The sequence below is a fragment of the Ambystoma mexicanum genome, chromosome 4q (genome assembly GCF_040938575.1).
Source record: "Ambystoma mexicanum isolate Mex_15411 chromosome 4q, UKY_AmexF1_1, whole genome shotgun sequence".
NCBI classification, from domain to species: Eukaryota; Metazoa; Chordata; class Amphibia; order Caudata; family Ambystomatidae; genus Ambystoma; species Ambystoma mexicanum.
The window spans coordinates 1074086753-1074099988 of NC_090928.1; the positions used below are offsets into that span (position 1 = coordinate 1074086753).

Here is a 13236-nt window from a genome sequence, read left to right on the forward strand (position 1 = left end):
GGCTCTGAAAGTCTATGCACTGTGCCCCCAATTGGTTGTGTTGAAAGAGCAAGACTTCCATTGTTTAAGAGTAGGAGGCATAGACCCATATTTGTGAAAACACATCGAGTTGTAGAAACCGCTATATTCCCCAAAAAGAGTAAGACTTTCAAATGACAAATTTTATTTGCATTTCTGAGGAAGACCAACCAATGAAGACTATGGACAGACATACATCAGGAGACTGAACTGTATCTGCAGTCTAAAATAGATGGACTTCTTTTGAACAATCATACCAATCTACAGAGCTTGTTACATCACAAAAGCCAGAAAAACCATTATGAAATACCAGTTGATGAATCGTGTTCTGTAAGAAGGCAAAGCTTCAAAAAGCGCTTTTGTGGCCTCATCACTGGAACAACCCCAATAACCCAACTTAATGACCAAGGGCTGCATTAAGAACAAAGAAAAATGAACAATTACAGCTTTGCGTGGCCAAGTAAGCAGCAAATCCATAACACACAGTGCCAAACATCTTTTGGAGCCCGAGGCAAGAATATTTTCAGCACCATAAAAGATCTAATTGAAAACCCCAATGTAGTAGGGGTAAACCACTACCACAAAGGGACCCACGCAGGCAAAAACAACCACTAACACCTCAGATTCCCATAGAAAGCTAAACCCAGGCGACTAGGCTTCAGTATTTAGATTTTCAGTATGGCCAGAAACTTGATTAGCCATATGAATTACTGAAACCAAACTATTTGGAGCCACTAGCAAAGACTTTGTTACAGACACTCTCTCGAATGTGGTCTCGAGCATAAATGTCAACTTGTGACAATATAGCTGCTTTTTTCATGTTTCATCAAAAACCAGCAATTCAGGAAATGCAGATTCATTGCCCCAAAGCTCTGTTTCTTGTAAAGCCCTGACAACGGGGTTTGTTGTGAATGCAAATGAATGGCCTATCTGGCATCTCATGCTCACCAGGAGAAACACTTAACCCATTACAGGGAAATTAGATTGCTCTTCTTTTGATGCCTGGTACCGAATTTTACATTGCCTGCAGGTGATATTATGGAGGCTATACAAACATTTACTCAACACCAGAACTAACTTTGCTAACATATTTAAAACCTGATAGATGCTTGTGATTTGTTAAGTGTCCTGAAATAAGAAGATGAAATTAATGGTTCTGATGTAAGCATTTACTAAACAGTCACATTGGAGTCACAGCGCCACATGAACGGAACAAACGCTTCTATATGCCTTTTTTACGCGACCCCTTCACGTCAGCAGGCAAACTTATTTGAAGTCCCGTCTATGTGCGCTGAAAACGAGAAGGAAGTCTCACCATAGTACATTGGAGTATTTTACCACCTTTTCCTGTAATGAAAACATATCTAATGTTACACCTTTTGAAGGTACAAAAACGAAACACTTGGGTTAGCAAATATTAACATCATGGCTCAAGAATCCTTTTTCTTTTTCAAATCTGGAGCCCTCGCCAATCTGTGCATCTTCAATATTTTGCATAATGAAAACCTTTGACTAAAGATCACGTTCATAATTTGCAGGTGTCTAAAAGGTGAAAAGCCTATTTACAAACTACCGATAGGAGCAAATGATACAGTTTTGGTAGCTTAACATCTACGAAATATTAGCAAATAGTGGAGGTAAATGACCGTAAGGATATTAAATCTGAGCTATGGCTCTCCTTGATCAGGGAGCCGCAGTTAAGAATAACATTTCAGCCAACATTTCTTTTTTTACAGTGAAATTACACATTTTGGCTCAGACCATTACCCTTGATATTTGGTGACCTTAGTCATAGCTTTCAGTTAGTGAAGGTCAGAAATAACCAGTGAAGTAGTGCTGTGTCTGAAGCCACATTTCCACAAAGAAAATCTAGTCCTAAACTTGATTCACTACATTTAAAGAGAAATTCTGAAAATCAATAGCCAGGTGATGGAGGTTTAAGACACCACTACTAATCCAGTTATTCATTTTCTTTATTGAATTGAAAGTGAATACAAATGATTCTCTTCAGTGCTGTGCACCAACATGGAAAATATGCATAAAAAACCTGATAAAATAAACCAAAGTTTACATGTTTTTCCATTTAAACAGAACATAAGATAGGGTTAAAATGCTACACATTCATTAAAAAAAGGGTGTGATGTAAATAATTAGTAGAACGTGAAAATAAATATCAGATTACCAATGGTATGGTTTAATGCACATTGCAAAAAAATTGAAGCTACTTAATATACGTAGTCTGAAAGAGTAACAAAAAATCCAGAAAATGTAAGAATGCAATCCGTTTGAAACATTTAATATCAGTCCATAGCAAATAGTCAGTACATACCAAAAGCTCTATGTGTTAACTAGTTCCACCACAACTCCATACACATCTTAACAATTTAGAAATCTTGAGAACAATTAAGTTATCTTGATCTCTACAGCTTGGTTCGTAAGAATGCACATGCTATGTGGATCCATTTTTTAAAAAGATTTCCAAACATTTTCAAGCAGCCAATAACATTTCCAAATCTGTACCTACAAAACACTAAACAATCAAATGTAGCATATTTATTCTGACAACAGGACAAAAATAGTAACTGAATAGATTGGGACTGCGGCAAGTGTTCTAAAAAGGGACTATGTTAAATGTAATGTTTATAAAAATATACTGGGTTTAACCAAACTTTCAAAGTCACAGTGGGAACTTCACATCTGCAAAAGGACAGGTGCGTCAAACTGTCAGAACTACAAATTGCAGAAGTGTTGCACATTGGAGATCTCAAATTTCTCTTCAGGGGTTCATATACCGAGGTCACGTGAAGCAGAACTTGATCTGCAAAAAAGATAGAGTGTGGTTTTTGGCAAATCGAGGTGGAAAGTCCACCCTGTTAAAAGTGGCAAAGTGCAAGTGATTTTTGCAACCAATTCGTTTTTTCCAACTCAACTGTAGAGATCATCAAGTAGCAGTAGGGACGTCAGACCAACAAGTAAACAGAATAAAAAAAGGATTCCAATGAAAGAAGTGACTGCCTCTAAGGGTTAAGTCATCAACACGTCCACAGGCCTTAACCTTCATGGTCCATGGGGAAACTAATGAAAGACATGGAACGTGTTGGATTGTGCAAGTCTTTCTCTGTGTATACAAATTAATATACATTCTTGTGAAGCACAATGAGGAAACAGAATTGCTAATACAAGTTTGCTGGAAATACCTGGATCAAAGTTATAACTTAACAAGCTATCCATATATTAGACAAGATAGAGATGTACGCCAATACAATGCGGTTTATTGGCCATAAACTATTTTTTTTATAAATTGCTCAGATGTGTATATATGCATACATCCGGCTGCACAGCATGTGTGTACTACACCCATTTATGTTGTGTATTTTAGGGAGATTGAAGCCACATTTGAAACAGAACAAATGTCTTCCAGTTGGGAAGAGTGGGCAGATGTCTCAAGATCCCAGCATACCAGCGTAAATCGAGAAAAATCCAGAGCCATTTTGATATCAATCTAGATTAGCATTCAAGTAATTATATGAAGACCGTGTATAAGTGTGTTCTCTTTTAAACTACTTACCGTAACTGCACGGGAGCATTCAGATAACTGGTGCTCTTGCACCATACAGGGAAAATGGACATCTATGAAACCACAAGGATATGTGCACAAGATTTACAATTGTTAAATGAGCATGAAGTATTGATTACTGACACGCCTCTTCAACTATTTCAGCTCCATGGAACAGATTATGAATATTAAGTGAACACATTTTTAAATGCTTCCACAAAATACATATAGCAGTGAGTAAAGGGTGCTTAAAGATTCATGGACAACATTCTAGCTGGTATGTTATGGATACTGTTTCAGTTGTTCCCAGCTTACTATGAACTCCTAGTTTTTATATGAAAATAGTTTTACATGGAGGGCATGGATAGCTACATTGCTGGCCTCTGTTATATCGTGGTTTCGATTTCCTGTTGCAGACAAATCCCAAACATCAGCAGCTTAAGGGCGGGCTATAATATCTATACGCTGTACTTGTAAAGCGAAAATAACCTTTATTAGGATCCCAGAAGTCAGTTTAGAATTCAACTAAACAATATAACTGGTCCTTCTTCAGAAAATATAAAGGTTAAGTACGCAGTGCTGAGGCTTGGATCCATGAGTTTTGTGCAACAGCTGGTGCCTCAGCAAGCTGAAATTGCTATGTCCAGAAGACAGCAGAAGTCCCGAATTGAAAACAGCCAATGTTTTGTCTTAAAACATGACTCTTGTAAACTGCTACATATACGTTCAATATTGCATAGTTTTGAAGCCTTGCATGTTGATGTGTGCCAGATTGTTATTGTACATCAGTCAATACTAACCCTGAAAAAAATGTTTATGGCATGAAGAGAATGACAAAAACATCCACAGTATCTGTAAAGGTCAGACACTAGCAACATTGAGTGTCCAAGAGGTTATCCCAGTGAACAAGACATTGTATTGCTACAAAGGAGACCAATGACACTTAACCTCTTCCAGACTAGAAACTTAGCAGCTTCAAAAATGTAAAGCCAAGAAAACTGGCACCAGAATGCTTTCCAGTTTCAGCAGCCTTTGTGAAAAGAGCATTACGCCTTTAGTTTTCAATATCCATCTGACGGGTCATGTAATAAAGATATTTTATCTATTGCATTTTAGATATTTTAAGGCTCAAGTGCATAAGGTATGCAATACCACAAATTGAAAATTAGTAAAAAAATTGGGACAATCCTCGGCGCTCAGATCCTTAAAGTCTCTGAAAATGAAATAAAACCTGCATAAAATCAAAGACTATACACATTGTAATAAAATGTCCCAATGACTATCGCAGAGTATAATTCGAAAATGTGAAGTCCAATTTTTTTTCTCCAGAAGATCCATTACCTTTATAAAAAAAAAAATAAAAAAAAAACAAGAAAAATGATGCAAGTGCTTTTCCGAAGAAAAACGGTCCCTCCTGGTATCAACTAAATAGGCTCGCTCTAACATTTAAAACAAACAGTTTCCTCTCTCGCCTAAATATTTAACCTCAGTTCAAATACATTGGTTTGCTAGCTTTTGAGCACCAGGAATTGCCTGGCATAGTGAGACTTTTCTTTTTTTTTAATCTGTTAAGTCTGTCGCTTGCCAACCTGCCATCAATGAGCCTGTGATTAACTCTAGTACAACTGTCAAAACATTGTCAATGTGCTCATTTAGGAGGGTATTTTTCTGGTGGTATTGCATTTTAAAAAGAAAAACAAAGCAAACCGCAACATTCCCAATAAATTGGTACTCTGGATTTTATTTTAAAATAGAATCGGTTCGGAAGATTTTCTACAATAAAGGCAATGACCTGTGATTGTTCAAACCAGATTTTGACTATATCCTCGTTTTATGCACACACACATGCATTACTGCATATTTTAAGCAGGCTGCATTTGAATGTGCCTTAAGTTAACCAAATTTGTTTGATTGATAAATGTGATTTTCTTTAACTATGAAAAAACCAACTAAGCAGTCTGCATTCTCTGGCCCTGCTCTGACCACGTCCTTAATACTAATCGTGAAAAAGCATTGCTTACTACTGCATGACTGAATTGTGGATGACTCCGGATTGAATTCCAAATTTATACAAATCAAGTCACTTCAATCCTATAAATAATTTATTTTAAAAAAAATTGTGCTGTTAACCATTTAAGGTTAATCCAGCTTGTGAAAAGTACAAAAGGATTTTTATTTTTGTCAAATGATACTGAGAGTGCTTTTGACATAGTTCACTGGTTTTATGATCCGCATCTGCAAGTCTGCAAAAAGGACAAGGCTAGAATCCATGAACCAAGCTGAAAAGATCTCAAGCTAAATAAGGCAGAGCGATTTAGAGAAACAAGAAGTACGTTCCTATTAAGTGTATACCCCTCTGACTAAAGCACTCTAATTCAAGCCTTCTAAACTGTTAAATAAAATTTTCCAAACAGCATTTCAACACCATTACACAGAAGAGCAACAAGAATGGTAGCCTGCCAGACAAAAGGCAGAAGGGAAAATATATATATTGAGTTCGATGGATAGCCTGAATGCAGTACAGTTCTTCACAACCGATGGGTGTATAATTCAACACGGTGTCCAACAACGGGTCTAGCGATGTGCTTCACTTCAGCTGGGTATTATGAAGCACAGTGGCAAATGTTTCGACCCGATCGGGCTTTCGAAATGGTTTGTTTTTTTATTTCATGACTAGCATATCTGTCCAGCTATCAATCATGTTTGTATGCACCAAATCCCAAGCCATTTAAAATACGACTAATTTTAAGTTAAACAGAAGTCGTCTGCTCCAAGGTCACCATCAACTATCCATGCTGCTGCATTCCTCTGTTGGTGAAAAAAATGCAAAAAGACAAGGTCAGTACCAATAAAGAAAATGACATTTGCAGTATAAATGAACACATTATTTGCACGATTACTGACTAATGAATATGATATTTCCACAGATCTCATCTTTTGTAATGGTGCCAATGTATCCCAGATTCAGAAATCTTAAAACCATTAACCGGGGTAGCATCTGAATGATTCTGGTAATGCTGGAGCCTTAGAAGTGTCACTGAAGTTATGTGATTGGTTGGCACTGAGAAAGGGTCATGGACGACAGTTTCCTTTGCTTGATACATTTTTTAAAAAAAATAAGTTTGCCATCACCTCAAATGCAACCTTCATATGTGGCCAAATCGTAATATCAGTTTTACACACGGAAGGCTCATGAGGATTCTGTATAGAATGAACACTAACGTAACAATACACATGCCTCACTCTGCAATACTCCGAAAGCAGTGCGTAACGCAGGATGGTAGGCAAAAGAGTATAAAGAAACTTTATGAGATGGGTGATGCTGCAAGGCTGACAAATCAAAAAGAGTACACTCCATAAACAGAGATCAGGTCAAAGTGCTGGAACAAAGGACTACCCCCTCTACAAACCAGAAGCAGCACCTTTGTCTTTGGTGGAGTGAGCCCTTTGGTGACCCCTTATGTATCAAGATCTGTAAACATCGACACCAATCCATTTGATTGTCTAGTTGGAAACAGCACTTCCATTACATGTGCTGGCAAAACCAAAGGATTTCTAAAATCTGGCACTGTGTGGACCTGGAGAATATGGACGCGAGTCCAAGAAACTCTTCCCCTCTCTCTAAGGGGTGCAGAGAACGAAAAGAAATCACTGGAAGAAGGAGCTTCTAAAACAGGTATTACTCTGAAACCACCTTTGGTAGAACAGTGGGAACTTTCCACCTACTTACAAAGCATCTTAAGAAATAGCTTGCAGGCTAAATCAGAGAGCTTAGTCCTGGAATCTTAACCTCTCAATAGCCTGGCATGAAGGCTCAAGCTGGCATGCCGGGATGGAGTTCCCTTCCCAGAGGTGGCCTGCAGATGGGAAAGATTTCCAGGTACAAAAATACCAAACACCATGTCCTTCGAACAGAATATGAAACTGCACAGCTCAAGATTACCTTGAATTGTTGAAGTGGCATCTTGAGAGGAATCAGAGGACATACATAAGATCAAAGTGCACCTCCACAACTTGTGTGCATCTTCCTAGATGAACCATAGGAGGAAAACACAGCACTGAAACATTGGGCATTTGCAGCAGAGGAAAAAACAAGACGCGGGAGCACTGTATTATGATGTCAATCTGCAGGTGCAAGAACCACTTATATGTTGTCTGCAGCCTGAGAGCATCCACCAAGACAATTCTTTCACACTAGATGTGGTAGCAAGAAAACAGTATTAGAAAGCCTGAGGGGAGGGTCCACCAGCCTCTGTGTACAGAGGGTGTGATCTCACTGAACTCTTTGTTGAGGTAACACTTAAGAGTGGTATTGTCTATAACTCGCAAAGGCTGCAAGCTCTATTGACTTTAATTGCTTATAGATTGATATCCATTCCCTTCTCTTTCCAGTAGACACCGGGGGAAATGACTGCCAGGTGCGTTCCGCAGCCTGGATACAACTACCACAGCGGTTGCTGCCTAGCCATTTTAATGAGAATAAAAATGTCTAAACTCACGAGGCTGCTTCATCAAAATGGATAAAGCTACTGATCTGGTCCCAGTGTTTGAGTCCTCAAACATCTGCAGGCATGCAACAACTCTGGAGCCAAAGAATTGTTTCGAAGGGGCTATGTCAAACATACCTGCCCACTCATTGAAAATCAAGGTTCTACAGATAACCACCCCATTACTCCATCTTCCTAGCTACTCAGTGTCCAGACAAATTTGAGACTTTGCTTAGCAGCATCCTTCACCCTTTTCAGATATCATTTCTGCATGTCCTTTGTGTCGAGGCTTCCTTGACAAGGTGGCAGTATATATAACCATTGTGCACATTGCATACTGGAATACCGTAATGTACTGCAACTCAAGTCAAAGGCCTTTTTCCAGCTTCCTCAGTTCCGCAGATAGAGGTAAAGTAAGGAGTCAGTTTAGTTTGGACAACACGGCTGTCTGCCATAACATTAACGTTTAATGTGGCCATGAGGAACACTTATTCTTATTTTAGCTGCCTTCTAGCATACAAGACTGCATAGAAAGGTTTATTCAACAAATAAAGATTACTTCAGTCATTTGTGGCAAGGGGTTATTGGCATGACCACGAGAGACTGCTTTGGAGAGGTGGCCAACCACAGGGCTGACTATTGATTCTAACAGAAATGTAGCAGATAACAGAAGATCTTTGCATCGTCTTCATGAATGGGCATGATGCACATCCATTTGTCATGGCCCAGTCACAGGCACCATATTCAGCTTTGGTGCGAACCCATATCTAACATTTACCCTTCATGCACTCTTACAAGGCTTACACTCATTCACTGTCACTGGAAAGAAGGTAAAAGAAAACTGGTATAAACCAGAAGAAAATCCAAGGAAAGGTCTGGCTAGTTCGCAGAGTTAATCTCTGGAGAGCAGAAACAGGGACTGTGGTAAGGAGACATAGCTGGCTTCGGACATCACTTCTTACATTGATGGCATCATTGACACTGACTCTGGGGATTGCATTATAATTTAGTTATCCATTCTATGCTGGAGCCAGTACAAACGATTAGGAAACTTACACATGTACTTCAGGACTGCATGCAGACTACCCATAAATAGTAAGCAAATTGTTTGGACAGTCATACAAGTTTGGGTTTTTCATCAGATATCGGGAGTAAACAATGTACTTTTTATGGCAGTTATAAAGAGAGGTATGAAATGTGACATACAAGACGAAACGCAGTAAGAAAGATAAAAATAAAGTTATTTTACCTTTAACAATAGTTCTCTGTGTTTCCTTTACAAAATAGTATAGCAACCTTTGACTGTTCCCTGCCGTCAACATAGGCCGTCAACAATACACATCACCGATTAAGCCAAACATGCCAACTGGCTCTATCTTTTTGAGCAGTACAATTTCTAAAGATTATAAAAACACCCCTTGGAAACTGTAAAAGCATGGCTTGAATTTTATTCCAGAAAGGTGACTAACGTAATGATAAATAAGACTACAACCTAGTTAAAATGATTCGGTAAAACATTTTGACAAGCATGTTTATTAAATCCAAAGGTAGTTTGCAAAATGTCCGGGAATCATGCAAAGGATGGCTGCCATTACATATTACAGAGACAGGTTTGCTTGCGTCCGCATGAAGTAACGTTTTTGCTTGATAGTCCATCAACAATGGCATCTTTGATTGTTAATCAAAATTGCTGCTCTGAAAACATCAATAACAGCCTTTCCTTCAGTAGAAGGATTCCTGGGAAATCTGGCTGGGGAAACTGTACACATACTAGCAATATCTTATACCATAGACTATTCAAATGGAGATAAACTAGCTTTTTAGCAGCATATCAGTGTGAAACACAATGGTGTATTACTGTGGAGGTGATATCCAAGAGTCAACTTGGTTTCAAATATATACAGAGAATTTTCAGCTGGTAAAATAAGAGGGAGACACAAATTAGATGAACTGACCAACTTTAAAAGCTAATCGCTTTCTGAAGAAACCCAGATGGAGTTAAAATGCCAACCTTACTGTAGTGTGTTAAGGCGTCACCCAAAAACAGACAGTAAAGGGGCTAAAACAGTGACACTGGGGGGATTTCACAACCTAAAAGGGGAACTTCACAGTTTCACTTTATGTACAGCAAAATTCCTCGGCAACTGAGCTACCAAGATTTTGTGTTTAATCTTAAACCGTGTGGCCTGCTTATGTATTGACTATGCTATACTCCTCAGAGTTATAGTGAGGTTTTGAAGGATATTGCTTTACTTTATTCAAGCTAGGCAGGATGAATTTTATCAACACAAACTCAATGCTCAATGATTTTGCCAGGACAGACACTGAAGGCGCTGTCGGAAATCAGTATGGCATTACCCAGCTTCCATCTGGCCAATTACTGGAAGCAGTAGTTAAGCAATCAATACCAAACGTTCAGGAGAGTGGATGGTAGCTAAATAGGCAGTGCTCGGAGAAGAACATCCCAAACCTTTAGGTGGAAGCATCTGTTGTCCTGTTAAGGACAATCACAGGGACCAAGATTACAGTAGTGATTACACAATGTGGAAGACGTGCATGATTTTTTTTTTTAGCAAGATTACAGCTGGTTGCTTGTGTGGAAGAAGATAAATACAGAGTTGGATATCCTTGAGTATGCATGGGGTAAATGGTCTGAGTTCCTTGCAAAATAATTTCTTGGCCAGGTCGGTGGTTTAATGGACTAACATTCACCACAGGGGTTCATGTTTCACCCCACGGACAACTCAGCCCTTCATCCTTCTGACATTGATGAAATGAGTACCACGGGGTTGGGTAACTTAAATACGATTTTTTGCAGCTTTACCCTATTGACATCACTAGTACTCTTCCTCCCCCTGCCCCCTCGCCCTACCACCACCAGCACCATCATCCCCCCCATGACATTTTGCTATGATTTCATTCCTATCCTGACTTTTGGAGCAAACTAAAGCCTTTTTTCTTTTATTAACTTGCTTAGCGCATCTGTTTAGGGGGCGCGGGTAAATCCACAAGGGAATCAGTGCAGATGGACTGTCTCCCTTTTCAAGATTCCTTGTTTTTGTACAGTGCAAAACACTTACGTGCAGTGGTACTTCGTATCCCCTTTTTCTTTTATTAACATATGATAGTTTTGAGAGGTGTTGAAGACAAGCTGGTGGCACCAGGCAATGTTCTATCGTGTTTTTCCGACGTGTAGAACACCATTTTCAGTACCATATACTTAAAATGAGAATGCCACATTTTTTTCTGCCTGCCCTTTGAACTTCCTGCACTCGGGTCAGGAAATGCCAAAAGGAAACCCATTCCTTGGCAAAACCTAGAGCTGTCTAATCCCAATCCAAAATCTGTTATTGGGCAGATATAGGGCACGAGGTTAGACATGATTAGCAGGGCTGGGAACTAAAAGAGGCCCTGGAAATAATTACTGGGGACCAAAAGAGGCACTGGAAATAAAGTTCAAAGTGGCCCCAAATGACATTTTCTGCAAGCCCAGTGCTTTTCCTATGAGAATATTTGGAAATACCACAGAAAAGAGGCCCAGGGTGCAGAGGCCCACCGGGAAATCTCCAGAGTTCCCAATAGGCCAGTCCACCCCTGATGATTAGACATCCACTGCCAGTTTGAATGGTGCAGACCCTTACAATTGGTGGTTTCCAGACAACCATGGGTCTAATTTGGGATAAAAGGAGTAGTCAAGCAGCTGTTCCTCAGATTGTCGTTTGGATCCAAGACCCTTACAAAGGGTTGCAGCTCACTGAAGACCCGAGGACGACTGTTTAAGACACTCCCCATGGCCTCCAGCGAAGACCTAGTAAAGTGGTCTCTCTGGATCAATCACCTGAAGACCCTTGGTGGGGCTTGAACCCACCAGTCCGGACTCAATCATGATGATCTTTCCCTATGGACCTTTAGGAAGCGTGACAGAACAATCCTGTGGGTTGATCAGTTCCATTCAGGGCATCTGTGGTGCATAGGTTCCAGTTCCGAGTTTCGGCTTGGAACGTTGCAGGCCACCAGCTTATGGGCCAAGACCCACCCTCCTGCAGCTGCTGCTCTCCACCACAAAGAGGGGCCTTGCTGGAGCAAAGTCTTTGTTCTTGACATGCAAGTCTGCTGCTGCTGCCTGGTCTACGTTTTCTTTACTTGCTGGAAGCAGAACTTGGGGGCGTGGGTGGGATGGCCTTCGGTCAACATAGGACCTGCAGCGATGTTTGTGCCTGGTCATCTAGCTGCAAGGTATCTGGAACAGTCTTTTTGAAGCACTGCACTGCAGCCTTGCTGTGCCAATCCAGACCCTAAAATTACCACTGCACCCGCAGTCTCTGGACCACCTGCAACAAAATCAATTATCGACTAAGCGGGCCAAGCAAATCTAAGAACCCAATGGGTGATTTCTAGAAGAATCTGAGGTGGGGGCGGTTGGCTGATTTGATATCGCACATGTCAACCCTGTGAGCTGAGCTGTGAAAGGATTGTGTGCATTCTCCCCAGACAGACTATGTGTTACTGTTAGCAGGACTGAAGCCTTGGGGGATTGTCCCTCTTTGTTCCATTGTGAGGGCAGGTAACACCCTGTCCAGAGAGATAGCTACATCACAGGAAGCTGTCCTGTGAACAGGAATGAAAGGGCACACCCATTCACTCCAGGAATAGACGCACATCAGGGTGCAGCATTCCCAAAAGGCCTTTGATCTTACTGAGTAGGGAAGGGGGAAGTTAGTGTAGACAGAGGGAGCTCTGTATAGCTGGAGAACATCTCCAACACCGTGTTTCTGCCTGCCTCCATCTTACCTTGATGTCTCCCTCCTCTTCCTTTAGCACAAAGCACTTTGAGTGCGATGTCAGAAGGCAAAGTTCACTTGATTTGGAACAGGGATTGGCTCCCTAAATTAGGATAGCTTTAGTCCAATCGCCTATGGGATGTTCCCTTTAAAAGGGGTCTTTAACTCCTTTGATTCATTCTTGAGCACAAACCTGGGAAATCATTAATTGGACCTCTGCTGGAAGAGTTGATCTTTCCAAAGAGCTCCGTCAGAGGGGTGAAGCCAGTGTACAAGGCAGAGGCGAGCTCTGCGCCCCCCCCCCCCCCAACCATCCCAAGGGACCACTGGGGGTGAACTGCTGTTGTGGCCAGATCTGCGCCTCTGCCAGCCACAATGGTACCCAGGCACTCAG

At 40.6% G+C, this 13236-nt stretch overlaps 1 protein-coding gene across 4 annotated transcripts in view; it reads right to left on the bottom strand.

Annotated features, from left to right (window-relative positions):
- Positions 1-1973: 1973 nt before the first annotated feature.
- The window catches only part of WDR26 (WD repeat domain 26), a 1161882-nt gene continuing 1150619 nt past the window's right edge, over positions 1974-13236 (bottom strand). For all 4 annotated transcript variants that reach the window (XM_069608652.1, XM_069608650.1, XM_069608651.1 and 1 more), the window contains one exon: positions 1974-6382. In XM_069608652.1, the coding sequence (XP_069464753.1) occupies positions 6357-6382 (26 nt within the window). In that variant the 3' untranslated portion in view covers positions 1974-6356. The remainder of the gene's footprint in view (positions 6383-13236) is intronic.